General features: G+C 39.2%; 1 protein-coding gene across 8 annotated transcripts in view; it reads right to left on the reverse strand.

Moving 5' to 3' along the window:
- The window catches only part of LOC114558104 (homeobox protein Hox-C10a), a 131,164-nt gene that overhangs the window by 45,356 nt on the left and 69,954 nt on the right, over positions 1-15,854 (reverse strand). For 7 of the 8 annotated variants that reach the window (XM_028581847.1, XM_028581845.1, XM_028581846.1 and 4 more), the window contains exons 1-2: positions 8,200-9,030; positions 5,296-6,619 (exon numbers count right to left, since the gene is read on the reverse strand). In XM_028581847.1, coding sequence (XP_028437648.1) covers positions 6,342-6,619; positions 8,200-8,911 — 990 coding nt within the window. In that variant the 5' untranslated portion in view covers positions 8,912-9,030 and the 3' untranslated portion in view covers positions 5,296-6,341. Of the gene's footprint in view, positions 1-5,295; positions 6,620-8,199; positions 9,031-15,854 lie in introns of those variants that run through there. The other variant, XR_003692912.1, reaches the window with a different exon arrangement.

Here is a 15,854-nt window from a genome sequence, read left to right on the forward strand (position 1 = left end):
TTTAACTTTAGTTTAAATTAATTCCATACACTTGGAAAACAACTGATATGTTATTTGGACGTCATGACGTAAAACAAAATGTAATGAGCATCCGCATTAGGAAGTGTGATGTTTGTCATGCTGCTGAGTTCAGATTCAACCATGAAATTTAAAAGGCCAGACGCCAGACCTTAACCCGGATTACGCCAAATGGTGTCCTGGTGAGTGCTGATGAATGCGCAAGTCTGCGGAGAGTCAAACATTTCCCCACATGTCCCTCAGAAATACAGCCGTTTAACAAATGTCCCATATCTTAAATTAGATCGTTTTAAAGTGTTTTCTGCAGGTTTGAGGTCTAAGTCCGTTAATTCTGCTGCTTCCATTAAAGCAGAATAAAAAAAAGTATTAATTGGCCATTTATTACCATAACATATGGTCATATAAATACATTATATAGCTCGTATCTATGTCTAGAGTAATCCTGTGAATAATCCTTTGTATTGTTTTGGGTGTGCGCCTGTTTTGAGTGTGTGTGTGTGTGTGTGTGTGTGTGTGTGTGTGTGTGTGTGCGTGTGCGTGTGCGTGTGTGTGTGTGTGAGTCAAAATCAGAATCAGTAAAAGCCAAGTACGTTTTTTACACATACAAGGAATTTGTTTTGGTGTTGTAGGTGCATGTCACACATTCTCTAAATGTAAGAAGGTTAAGAAACTCAAGTATTAAAATATATTGGGTGTGCGCCTGTTTTGAGTGTGTGTGTGTCCATTAAGGAGAACTGAGAATTGTCTTTCTTTTTTTTTTTTTACAATGCAGCCTATCTATTCCAGTCGTTTATCATGTTTGTTGGGTTATAATAATAAAAACGATTGCATCATTAAATATTCCTTTGTTGTTGTTGTTTCTGGCACTCCTGAACACATTGTACCATTTCAGATTATACTGCCGAAGAAATGCCTCTTTGTTGCATCGCTAAACATGTCATTTTTTAACATGTGTAGAAACACGGTCTGCTATTTGCTATTTTGTAAACAAAAAGTTAGCTAATGGTTTGTCACTTGATTTTGAACATGATCCAGTACCACCAATAGTGGAGACTAGAAATGGATAAATAAAGGAACAGTACACGTTTGGAAGGAGACAAATGATACGAAACTGTTGGTTTGGTTTTAGATGGGCTCTATGTTCGTCTAGTGAGGTCCATTTTATTAATTTAGTCCAAAATCACAACTTTGCCTCTGAAAGCTTTACAGTCTGTACAACACACACCATCTAGCCTTAGACTCTGATCATGGAGCTTACTTTGTGTGTTCATCTTCAGGGTCATTTGTCCTATACCTCTCAAATGCAAAGTAATTTATAAAGGCCTACGATTATAACAACTAAATAAATGAATGAAAACAATGCTTCAAACGGATGCTATTATTCCGCCACAGTCTGGCTCTGACATTTCTACACGTTACACGATTCAGTTTTCTATTCAAAATAATGACAAAATAAGGATTATAAAGGCCTATAGGGCTACTGTTAGCATGGTCACAGCCTAACTTAGGTGGATAACGTTGTTTCTGTTTTAAATAATAAGCGAACGGACAAAAAAATTACAGTGAGACACAATCTGGGTGCAGCCTATTGGCGCCGCCGCAGTGCGGTGATGCTTCATAATACTGGCAAAAACAAGTTTTAAATGACCTGCGCCTATACAATAGCTACAGCTCACTTTGGTTAAAGTGTTTTCTTCGCCTAAATGTAGTTTTCGGATAAAAATGCTAAGAACGATAACTGTTGAACAGGGGAGCTTCGATTAAGATCATGAATCTGTCCGTATGGTTAAACAACAATCTTCAGATTTAACAGTTTAAATGTGTGAATGGAAGATTACCATTTGTTTGTATTATTATAATCATAAAGCAGATAGAAGCACAGACTTCGAAAGACTGATTATTAATGAGCATGTAAAGACGATTCGTCTTCATTGTCAAGGGAGTCTGAACTTTGTTTTCACTTCCATCAACACAACCAGTTTATTTCATTGCTGAATGAATGAATACCAAACGAACGCTCTGGGTTGCAACATGACTTTCTTGCAGTCACATTTGCTGGCTTCTGTGTGATGGCAGGGCAAAGGCACATTATCCATTCTGTCAATATTGAAGATATTAAATGTAGCCTAATTTCCTCCAAGAAATAGTCAACATATAAGAAAAATACATTTGCCCATGAACCTCCAACAGGCCATTCTCTCAAAAACACACGCACTGCGCAGTTAAACCAACTAAGTTGTAAATACTGGCCTATATAGGCCACATTTGGACCGTATTACACGCGCTTAAACTCTGCATATGGAAAATTCAAAGTGGATATAAAAAGTTATTTATAACACCTATGTGCTGACAGAACGTAGACCGCACATTTTCAGTACAGTTTCATCCAAACACGCCTCTTAATGGTAAATTATCCTTTCAGACTGTCCCAAAAGCATTTTTAAATCAAAACACTTGATCAAATCCATCCATTGTTCAGCATAAGATTAACTGAGAGCTATTGCAATATATATATATATATATATATATATATATATATATATATATATATATATATATATATATATATATATATATATACTGCCGCTGTGATAGCAAACATGTTGCATTCCCGTCCTCCTTTCTTAGTTAGAAAAGGCGAGGTAATTAATAAGGGATATTGATCATCATCTCTTGAATACAAAAGACGCTATTTGTGGTATTTTTGCAGCCATGTTGTTTCTGCGTATACATAGTTTCAAACCACTCACAGATAAAAATATTCCCGATTATTAATTAGCCTAACATTCCATTTTTTAAAGCTACATATTGAGTTTTACTTCTCCAACAATGTTCAATATGATAAAACAAATCGAAACATTTCCAGTGAAATAAAGTTAACGGTCCTCGTCTTCTGAATCTAATCGTCTACCAACTTTGTCTTAAAAAAAAAAAAAAAACTTTAGGTATAATTAAAGCACGAGGAGCTTATTTCCCCCTGTATCTCAAAGAAAAAGCTATAATGTATGTCAGAAAAAAGGAAAAAGAAATCCGTTAGCATAGTTGATTCATGTCTGATCATGCCAGTGGCAGTAACACATCTTGAGCTGTCCCAAGGAAGTGGCTGACTAAAGCCTTCAGTTCCTGTGCGCCACTACAAAGTGAAATAAATTGCTTTATGTGTATATGGTTTTAGGGTGAATCTGTGCAGCTCTCGGGGCTGTTTCCAGCGCTGTAAAGTCTTTGTCAGTGATACATTCCAAGGGAGACACTCATTCACTGAGCTGAATGAAAGTGACTTTGGATTCCAGACTGTCTCTTCCAGTTGCACTACCGCCAAAGGGAGGGGGGGCTGAGAAAACAAGGGGAAACAGTGACCAGGATCAACACTGGACTGCCTTGAGGAAAAGATGCTGACTGCACCAAAACTGTTACGTAAATAAGTTATTGTCTTTCTTTTAGATAAACTCATCACTTTCCTCAAGACTTTCATTTTCCTTAATAGCCTATATTAATTTCACCTCTGCTAAACACATCCATAATGTTAATAATAAAATGGATTAGGCGAGACTTAAATAAAGTTAGGCCTATATGTGGTTAGTGGCTCACTGACTATAGTTTCCGATATAAACAAATAAGCCTATATGTGCCAGCATTAAGTCAAATAATTCAGTGTTGCTGAACTAAAATATAATTTAATAGTGAGGCTATTGTAATCAAACGAAATTGGAAATATATAATATAAACTATATATATATATATATAACTACTATAAACTCGGGCTAAGTCTTCAAAATGTAGGTCTTAATTAATAGTTAGGGCAATATAATACATTTAAGATTCGCTAGTCCCATCAGCTCGTTAACGGGCCGGAGAAAAAAAGTTTAACCCCAAACTATGCAATGAAACAAGATTAAGAACAAATAAAACATGATATGAACGAGTTAAGCTATTTAATGTATAAAAGAAAGAAAGAAGAGGAATGGCATTTCACTGAAAATTAAAATAGGCCTCAATTAGCAAAATGTGACTTCTAATGGGATGATTGTTGTCATTAGTCATAATGTGTGTTGAAGTTTGTGGAAAACATTTCAAATTAAGAATTAGATCATAGTATCACATATATTTTACTATTAGGCCATTTCTCAGTATAAAACTTTGCAGCAAATTGGAAATTGGGGTTGCACGGCATTTTGGAATAATAGGCTACATTTCAAGCAGCCGTGTATTAGCTTTTACAAGAACAAGACTTATGCTCACATAATTTCATGGAAATATCAATTCGCATCCATTTCCTGTTATAGACCCAGATTCATTTGTCAGATAAATTTATGAGTCAAATATGTGACTTAAATCTATCTACTGTTATCTATCTATCCATCTATCTATTCAAATCACCATAAAGCAGCTGAAACCACTAAACCTAAGCAGACAGCCAGTGATGACAGATGCAATACAACGCAGTCTAAAACTTTACCCATGTTGTTTACAACCTATTCTCCTTCTGAGAGCCTCAGAAGGTTTTACAGCCCACCACAAAATAACAGCAAAGAAAGAAAACGTCTCTGTCCAAGGTATTGCAGCTCAGTTCATTTACAATGCCATTTGCGGGGACCTGGGTGGCTAGTATAGTGGGTAATTCAGCGGAAATTGTGCCCTTGATGAAGACGAACTGACGTAATCAAGGCAGTTTCTTGTTGCCGAGCCAGGAAGCCAACCCCAACAACATGAAACTACCTAAACCACGCTTCAGCTTCGTGCAAAAGGGTTAAAATCCATGGAAAGGACAATGCTTGCAAAAGCCAAGAGAGGATTAACACCATTCAGCACAAAGAGAAAAGGCGAGTACCAACACAATAAAACACAACATGGTCTACGGCTGAAATCAAACTACTTTCTAATCACTGCCTGTAGACAACTTTAAGCCCGGCATGGCTTTACTTGTTTGCTCATATTAATATGCTATTGTTCTAATTCCATTAATAGCATTTAGCAGCGCAGCACAACAATTTATTCAACTGTTCAAAATAAGCAAAACTTCAGAAGAAAATCAGTCACAGCAAATATCCAGAAACATAATGCTAAATATTCAGCATCCAGCATTCTGATTGCAATAAAAAAAAAAAGAAAACAGAAACCAGCAGCACGCTGAATGATCAACAACTTATAAACTATCGACGTGTGCAGGCGTGCACCATGCGTGCCACACGAGCTGTCAAGCAAAGGCTCCCCTGACAGATGTGGCATACTTTCCAAAACAGGAAATAAAGACATTACGTAAACAAAATTGAGTCCTACCTTCTGTTGCCTCCTGCAGAAGTCTTCCCGGTGCGTTTAGTTATCCACGTGTTTGCCGTTATGCCTGTTGTTATTATTGTTCCTGCAGCCGTCGCGGTTGCTGTCCCTTTTATCCACCATCTTTCTTATCTCCTGCTCCATTATCCCGGGTGGAGGCGGCTGCTCCTTCCAGCCCAGCGACTCGGCTGGATCCTGCACATTGCAGTCTTTGCTGTGTGGATTAGCCCTCCTCCACACACACCTTTAAACGCATCTTTACTGCTGCAGCACATTATATTTGCAGATCATAAAATCCACCCCCAACGCTTTCCAGGGCGAACCTGACATTAGAATTTTATGACCTTGACTTACTGTGGTCACCTGGATAATATTTAAATCAACGTTATGGTCTCTCACTTCTATTAAAACTGCCATGAACCTCTTCTCTCATCCGCAGTGTCTCTCCCTCCCTCTCATTTGTACCACTATGCCAGGGGAAGGACAAAGTTGGTAATACCTTTCCATTTCCCCCTCCTTTTATTGTTTTGGAATCGTTTGCCATGACATAGCTTAATATCGTCTGGTGCACGCACATTACACTGCACGAAGAATATGCCACAGAAACAAACACCAACGAAGAAGCTGCACAAGTGGCAAAACATACATTAGGCTGTAGCACAGCAAAGTGAAACTGCTTACATGCCACGAGTTATTTATAGACTGCTTGAGATTGCTTCATGTTATATTATTATTATCATTGCAAGGTAAAAGCACCTCACTGTCCCAATGCTGCTGCAAGGGTTCACCTGGAACTCTATAGTCTAGTCTGCGGGTCGCAGCGTTTCATAGTTCATATAGGAAGGAAGGCACGCCATGTGTATGTGAGTGTGTGGTGTGCACATAAAGAGAAATTTGATGAATGATTATTGAATGCATTCTAAGATGACACATGCATGTCTGTCTGTATCTGTAATGTTTATGCAGAGATGTAGGGTGTGTGTGTATGTGCATGTGTATGGGTGTGTATGTGTGTGTGTTTGTGAATGCATGTGTAGGTAGAAATCTCTTCAGGAATAGTTATAAACTGCACTGTGCTCCCTTTCTTGGCTCTCCCTGTTGAGCTTCTTGAGCTTCATGCGTCTGTTTTGGAACCAGATCTTGACCTGTCTGTCGGTCAGGTTGATACTTCGACTGATCTCCAGGCGGCGCTCCCGAGACAGATACATGTTGAACAAGAACTCCTTCTCCAGCTCCAGCGTCTGGTGCTTTGTGTAGGGACACCGCTTCTTCCTTCCACTTTTGGCTTTTAACCAGCTTCCCGTTGTCTTTTCCGCGAATAAATCATCTACCGGAGCAAGAGAAAGACAACAATGAGCAACTGAGGCCAAATCCGGAGTCATTTTGTGCAGAGATCATATACAGCTTTATTACATCCATTAATACATAGGATGCTACATGTACACGCCCATATCTCACATGTACATTCAATAGCGTTCATCTGGATCAAAATGAGTAGTTGAGAAGAACAGATTTACCTGATTGTGGACTCTTCGTGACTCTCACTTGAACAAATGAACAACGCTTAACATCCCACATTTCGCTACAACTCCTACTGCTTGCAAATTGCTTTTGTGTGATGTACAGCTATAATTAGATCAAATCAAACTAGGGCGCGTAAGCACTTCTTTTGTCTGTGTTGGACCTTAGACTCTCATAAAATGTTATTACCTTTGCAAGCAGGAGCCAAATGACTTTTTTTGTAGGTTCATCCCAAACAAAAGGAAGTCTCTGTAGCATAATACCAGATTTAGAAAAGACAAAGAAACAAGGCATGCTGGTGATAGCAGGGAAAAATCACATTGCTGCAGTTCATTCAGTTAATTTCTTGATTAGGTTGCAGACTCTAGGGGATAACACACACACACACACACACACACACACACACACGCACACATTACAGTAACAATTACCCTAATGTGAACACTCAGTGTGTGACCCACATTTAATCATTACTAAAACATTTAATTCAGTAGGACACACACACACACAATACGGTCGTATTGCCTGGCTACATCCTCTAATTAAATTAAAATAAAATAAAAAGACCTTGTTGATCGTCTATGAGACTTAATCCATAAATAACACGATAAAACTGAATCTAATTTTAAATAAGAGCTAAAGACAAATGGCACAGGGATGTGCAATAACATTAGTTGTAGCTAGCATCAATTTATTATATTGGGGGCATAATTATAACAACAACAATTAGTATTATTATTGTATGTGTTTAAATATTATCAAACCATCGTTACCGTTTAATAAAAAATCCGTTAAAACTGTTAATTTAAAAATCAAAATTATTTGTGTTTTTGTCAAACGGAAAAAGACAAATTCAGTTCATTGTTATCAAGCTGCCAGTGTTAGCATTAAGGAAAACATTCATATTATATAGCCTAAGTATGTTATAAAAACTGGACTAAATTATCTTGAATTATCGTTGTATCAAAAAGTGTAAATGTATTTATGAAACATATAATAGTGAGAAATGTTCTCTCAAGTTTAAAAGAAGCCAGGGCATTATGACTAAGGTTTTCAACAGTGGAGCAAAACCGTACAATTTTATGTTGGCTCAATAGCGGCATTTTGAGGCGTAACATGGTTGTGTTAAAAATGGTTACGTCTCACAATTGAAATGACCCATGTAAGAGAGAGAGGAAATGAGAGAGTGATCTGTGTGTGGTTGTGTGTGAGCGTGTTTATTTCAATGATAACTGCCCATCTCACATTCTCACATTAAAAGGAAAGGTGTTAAATGCCACGGGCACCATAACCCCTGCTAGGCGAGGCTGTCAAATGTGTGTGTGTGTGTGTGTGTGTGTGTGTGTGTGTGTGTGTCAGCGAGGAGGGGGTAAAGTAGTCGTCTACCTTTTAATTCCCCGTCCGAGTTATCTGAACAGCTGTCACTCTTGGCCTTCCCTTCCTTCCTGCTCTGACTCTCATCTGTCTTTGAAACCTCTCTCGCTGTGTCCTGCGCCGATTTGCTGCAACTTATTGTCGACTCTGATGCTGATTCAACAGATGTCGCCAAGTGGGTCAGAGAGAAGCCGGAGGGGAACTGCTGCTCGTCCTGCTGGGGCCTCTCTCCGTTGTACACCTGGAAACAGCCGCTGGACGAGGCGGTTTGCTCAGACCTGCAGCTATTGTCACCGAGCCGGATGTAAGTGGCCGACTCTGTTGTCTGTTTCCCCTTATTGCTGTCATCCTGGTAGAGGCAACAAAACGCCTCCTCTTTGACGTTGCCCGCTGGAAACGAGCAGGGTTGTAAACACTGGGCAACAGGTTGTTCGTCCCTACTGGTTTTGGAGCCTGGGGTCCATGTGGCCAGCTGTGTTGACAGGTAGGGCGCATCCTGGAAGCCGCTGAGCGGCAGACTGCTCGGAGGAACCTCGTCTCTTTTGGAGAGGGCAGATTGTCCAATCTTACCAATGTTTCTCATCACCGAATATCCGTACTCTGCAGCTGTGTGGATGTACATCCCGGGGTTGCTGGAATAACCCTCACCCCTGAAGGAAGATGATCCTCCCATTAAAGAATCCATCAGGAAGTTACCGGCCGCTATGTTATTCGGACATGACATTTTTGCATTTGGCAACACAGTAATCGTTTGGTGTTCCACTGGTCTGAACTACGGGATTTCTCCAGGAGAATAAGGACAGTAGGATGCTGACATCTTTTGGAGGGGGGTGCAAAAATATCAGTAACATAGTTATGGATGCTGGGAGACATGTCATGTGATTTTCAGACCAATAGCGGCGTGGAAGTGGCCTTGATGCTCCAGACTGAAGTGACGTCAGCGCGGTCAAGTTGGGGAACCTGAGGGTTTTTGATGGAGCAAGAGCGCCACCTAGCGGCCAAACGCTAGTCAAGACAGCAGGCCCACACCAGGGGGAACAAAGGGAGACTGCTGCAGCAGGATTTTTTATGCACTTACTACGTGGCTTTTAAGTATTTTAATTCGGTTGAAGTTCAGAATTTCAGATGATGAATTTGGTCAACATGTGATTTCATTTTCGTCCTGGCCGCAGCCTGTGGAGGTGTCTGTTCTTTTTGTTTGTTTTCATCGATTTGCTTTGTTGTTGCCACCGATTTAGCAAGGTAAGCTGAACGCAGAAGTGTTACCCAAAGGAGTCTGAACAGATGTGTGAACGTCTTTAGGATTTTTTTTAACTGACAAAATCATCAAAATGCAGACGAAGTTTTAACCCTTGACGTTGTTAAAAGCATTTAGCAGCAATTGAAACGCTCGCTTTGGAATTTGACCTGCTAAATTTAAGATTGTGATATCTTCCGAAATGCGTTTTACTGACATCCTTTTGTAGATTTACAGAAACACATTCTGTGCATTAATTACTAAAACCTTAGTTAGGCCTGGTCTTTTATTTTGACCCTCCTATTGTTTAATTGCATATTTCTTTAAATTACTTCACTACTACCAACAGAATTAGACCAGAATTCGTTAAAAAAGCACATTATATCTTATTAGCTCAATTAGTTAACTTTAGATTGACCGCACTTGGCTGTGTTTTCTTGAAATGAGCAACAACATATTAACTAGACGGCGGAACTGGTATACGCTATAGTGGATGGTAGGCCTATAAGGGTTAGGGGGGTTATTTTGTTAAAATTTGTTATTTTGGTTGTACAAGGAAACTCATACAGAATTACGTCAAGCGTAATGTTTCTTCTTTTTTCACTTTTGAAACTAAATACCTTATAGCCTAATAAATAAATAATTAATTGCATACCTGAGCTATTGTTATATACAAACCTGTATTATTTTCAGGATGTTTCTTGATGCTTCACATGTGCTTTCAATATGGTAAACTTGACTTGTTTTTGTTCATGTTTTCATTCTCAGACGTGTGGGCCAGAAGAGCTGGTATGTAAATGAAGTATGGCTTTCACTAAAATGATTGCGTATTTATACACATAGACTTTCTTTAACATAAAAAAAGGTTGAACAATCTAAATTCTCATTCTCTCCTCAAAACTATCCAGATGTTGCCAACATTATGGTAAGAGTTCAAATTTGTCCCGTTCAGGTGAAAATGTAAAAATATAGGCTACATATCCTAAGTCAGTAGCAACAACATAAACAAATACTGTGCAATAAACGATATTTAGAAGGTAGGCCTACTATTGCGAAACATGACAGTGAATATGACTAAATGAACAGGTTACACTTAAACTGACCTCAACTACAAGTATGTAAATCTAAAACACATGATAACACAGATTATTGGGATATCTCATATAGGCCTAGTTTACAAGACTAAATGTTCAAAAGGTTGTTTGCATTTATTACCCTGCCCTCGGGTAAATTGTTGACCTGTTTAGGCCGGGTTAATACAATGAAGTTAGTTTCTAACCCACATGATACATTTATTTATTTCCCCGCTTCAGTGAAAAAAACAGTTGTTTTCGTTCCGTGTGTCATGTGTTGTTTTGTGTCCGGCCTGTGTTTTCTGTGCTGCAGGCAGTACGCTGACTGCTGAAACTTCACCACTTCCTAATTCTCGATATAGTTTGAAAACAAAACTTCATATATAATCAACCGGTTTATTACAACATTCATTTCTATATAAAGTCAAACATTGTTTGGTTTATTTATTTGACATAAAATACACAACGCTTATAAAAACTAATTTCATATTTTCTAGATGTGTAATTTCTATAATTCCAACAAATTAATTGAGGCAGCAGTAATGCAACATGCCAAATACATATAAGGTTTTAGGGCTGCCACAAAACTGTGTCCATCAGCATTTTAGATAGAATTACTAACAGCTTATAGCAAACATTTTAAGACTGCTTATGCAGATAATGATGGCCTGCGTTTAGCCACTCTAAAATGTGTGTTGAAATCGTTCACACGCTGCTGTGCTTGTGTCCTCTAGTTTGGTTTGTGCGAGACGTGCACGCGCGCCTGTCGTTTGTCTGTCTGTGTTCAGTTCAGAATCATTCTCAAAGGCAAGGGCAAGATAGGCTCTATTAGAAATGTATGTCTTTGAATATTTGTTTGCATTTGCAAGTGTACTTTGATTTTTCGAGATGAGACCGAACATGCATTTGCATTTGATACACTGACTGTAAGTGAGTGAAATAAATATTCAAAATAACCGATAAACGGTGTCTTTGTGGTCATTTTCCATTCCGCACAATTATGAAAAACATATGGCCATTCATAGTTACAGATGAAAAACTTGCCTCAGTTTTTGTGATTTGTATATTAATTGAGGATACACCGAGGGACAACGTGATCTTATGTGTGGAGTCCATGTTGGGCTCATGAAACCCTTTTAAAGGTCATATTTTAAACTATAAACTGGCAAGCAAGTGTAGTTTTATGTAGCCTAGTTCGTGAAAAATTTACATTTTGAAGAATAAAGTTTTCACCCAAGAACAGGAAAATCCTGCAATAAAGGATTAAGGATATTCTTTTCACACTCCGTCTTTCTTTAATACACACACACGCTCTGCCTCATAGGGACACATTAATAACTACACCTAATGTAGGCATATGGCCCACCTCACACACTCACACTGCTGACACATAGAAAAACTGCTTTATGACACATTCACACCTATAGCCTGCAGGCTACCTCAAACTCAGCCCAGCACAAAAAAGTAATGCACATAAAAACAAATTATATACAACTTCTCAAGGAGCACTGAGCTCTAAATAATGCTTACATTTCAAAGAGACGTAGAGAACATTGTGACGCCTTGTACCTGCAATTATGATCTCATATACCTGGCAGTGCAGAGAAATAATAGATAGACCTGCAATTATAGGGAGAAAAGTAGTCTTGTGGGGATGTCACATACCTGGCAGAATGTTTAAATAAGTATTGTGATGTCACTGTCAGTATTGTTTCAGACCTGGCAGCGCCATATACGAGTGTTTTGATGTCACAGACCGAACAATGTGCAAAAATGTGCGTTATAATGCCACAGACTTTGCAACATGAGTCTGCCGGTATAGAATGGACATTATGATTGCACATAATGGCAGAAGATCTGAGCCTGAAACAATCACACGCAATTGTGCAGTATTATGACACAGAAGTGAGATAAGCAAACAGTTGCTGACAAAAGCCACTTTGCTGCTACAGACCTAAGAGTGGGCAAAATAGCCTAAAGTCGGGCAATGGGCTTATTCGACCTATTGTTTAGATGAGTATTAAGAACAAAACAGAAATTCACAAAGTTTTCACTGAGCGTGCATTCCTTTCTGCTTCCATAACAATCCGCGCACTCTGTTGCTATTTGTTGTATATCCAGGTCTATTTCGCTCATGGAAACACGAACGCAACCTTGTTTTCCAAAAGGACATTCCTATAAATCTGTGATTTTCTTTCTGCATGTGTTTATAGCCTCTGTATCATTTAGTCACTTTCAGGTAAAATACACAGCTTGCATATATTTCTTTACATAGGCCATGTAGGCCTACATGATGTATTTGTGAGTGCGCGCACACACACACGCGCGCACACACACACACACACACACACACACACACACACACACACACACACACACACACACACAGTTGACTGCTACTGTATTTTACCACGGTCTTTACACTTGTCAAAAGTACAGCCAGCGCTTTCGCCACTAAATTGTCGTCCAATTGATTGCAAACCTGGAGGCTGTTATTATATGGCAAACAGGTATGGGTGTTGAATGCTGCGGGACAGAAGGCATGGTAGCGGGTTTCCTTATTGTACTAATCAGGAGCCACTGGGGCGACACAACTAATTTGCTCCTGGCAGCCACTTTGAAATATCATTCCAGTTGGACGTGAGGAGGTTCTGCTTTGTGTTCTTTTTTCATGCTGCTGTCCACTCCATGCGCAACTGCAAACTTATGGTGCCAGAATTATGTACGTTTTTAATTAAAAACCAGAACCGCCATCAAAGTACAGCAGTATTACATTATTACCACTCACGACCACACCAAAACACACACCAGCCACGATATCGAAATAAAAACTTTCTATGAATTTACAGTCACACGAAGCTTGGTGGCAACAATAAATAAATAAATAGCACCATACAAATGCGCGCATGTAAATTCAAGCGTTTTGAGAGTTATTCGGTTGCAACAATAGCAGGAGCTCGTTTTACAGCGTGGAACTGTTTTATGGCCCTATAGAACAGGATAGGTGCTGAGATGTGAGTGGTACACTGTTGTATAAAATCATTCAATAGCCTATAACCCTTTGATTAGTATGTGCAGAGAAAAAACAGGAATATCCCTACTGCCTCATACCCCCTTTTTAATTGTAATGTAAATACATTTCAATTAAAATCACAATAACAATTTACAAGTTATAACTGTTAGGCTAAATACTTTCAATACAATCAAAAGCACTTAAACCGTTTGCGGATTTTTTTTACTATATATATATAATTTTTTTTTAGCTGTTAATTTTATTGCCAAAGAAAAAGTTTTCATGTCATTCAGTAAGTACGCTATTCCTTATGTTGCCATACTATTTGAGTTAGGTTTATTGGCCTATTGATATAATCTCACAACTTTCAACATAAATACACACTCTTCCCTGAACTCAAGAAGCAAATATTATTTGTTTATGGCCTAGTTGTATTCCAAGAATACAATAAAATCTAGTCTTATTGATAGTTTACAGCATCAGATCGAAAAACTGAGATTCCTCCAAAACAATTCCTCAGATTTTATGGAGCTGAATTAATCAATTTTCCTTATACATTTTAATGGTACCAGGCTACATGCTCTCCCTCATGGCTCACCTCATCTACATAAAACAAGCCGCCATTTTCCTTCACCACAACACCCAAGCTACACTGAGACATGGCAGGAGCCGCATTCCAGCGGAGTGGACTGTGCATCTGTCACACAACACATCACGAAGAGGCTGTATCTACGACTAATAATACTACTCTGATGTCACCTCGAGGCATCCATCTCAGAAAACGTTTTCAAGCTCCCGTTGAGGAAACAAAACCGTGCAGAGGCCGGAGACTCCTGGCCCCCGTGTGGTTGACAGACAACATAAGCAGGAGCCTCTGCAGCTCTCTCCGTCAGTGACGTTGGGTGTTGGAGAAACCATACAAATTACTCACGTCACCGTCCCAGGGCCAAGGTTGGTGGGTGTGGCGAGAGAGGGGCTCCTATAGCCTTGATCTCCGCTTGTGTGCATCGCCTCTCTTTTGTCAGAACGGCCCCCTGTCCTTCCTGATATTACACTGACATATGCAGATTAACCCTGGTCTCAATTCCGGTAGAAAAAAATACCTGCCAAGTTTATTTATTAATACATGCACCAAAAGGATACAACCAGGGAGAGTTTTCCTCCCTTTTCTCTTCTCTTTCTTTACATTAAAATAACGTAAACCCTGAGCACAACCTTAACCCATATCCCAACATTAACCAAAACGACCCACACCTTAAGCAAACACTCAGAAGTAAATACAGATCCGTGCAATAGTCTGCACTGTAAAACCTTTTTGATCCATGCACAGCAGCCTGAGCAGGAATCCCATCTAAAGTATTAGGACTCAAATGATGGACTGACACACACACACACACACACACACACACACACACACACACACACACACACACACACACACACACACACTCTGTCATTTTAGCACTTACAGAACCACCCATAACGACAAGCACACTGTGACAGCCACGCACCAACAAGTTTTTTTTTTCTTTAGAGAATGCGAATATAGGTCTACAGTTTATACCAACATGTTTTAAAACGTCTCATGCGTGAAAACATATACATTTTACAAGGACAATAAAGTGTATTTACTGGGCGTGCTAAAGCTGGCAAAGTTACCTGCTGTAGTTTAATGCGAACGGGTCAAAGTTGGTCTTTGTACACATTCCATTTTCTGTTCCCACTCGCTCTCATTGGCCCATTCCGCCGCTGCACACATTTCCGGGCTAAAGGGGCTCCTTGATTCCACTTTATTGCAGCGGGTTAAAGGTGAAGGCTTTGACATTATTGAAGTTCAAAGACTACATTTAATTATAAATTGTAGTTAATGCACACGTGCAATCATTATGCACATATGCTGGGGAACACACATACACTAAACACAAGGCACACACATTTGAAAAAAGAAGAAGGAAAAAAAAGAACATGCCAATTGTGATTTCCTTTCCCCTATCTATCTCTTCTTATAACTCTTAACACGTGGCCCAATTAGTCAACAATGATTTTGTCATAGCATGTGTTGAAATAGGCTGAGGTCTGCGGTCAGCTCTGACAAATAGACTATTATTATTTCAAATGCAGCTGAATCTGAACAGCAACACATTAGAATCCCACGAGATCTTTGACAGGCCCAATCTTAGGAATAAACAAACAGGCTAAATAAATCAACTTAATCAGGGGAAACATATCTACAGTAGAAATTATTTGCTGCGGTTTCTAATATCCAGATTACAAGAATGATGGACATGACGGTTGCGTGCAGAGGGGGATGGGGTTTTGTTACAGACTACACAGATCGAGTTCA

The sequence above is a fragment of the Perca flavescens genome, chromosome 7 (genome assembly GCF_004354835.1).
Source record: "Perca flavescens isolate YP-PL-M2 chromosome 7, PFLA_1.0, whole genome shotgun sequence".
Taxonomy (NCBI): Eukaryota; Metazoa; Chordata; class Actinopteri; order Perciformes; family Percidae; genus Perca; species Perca flavescens.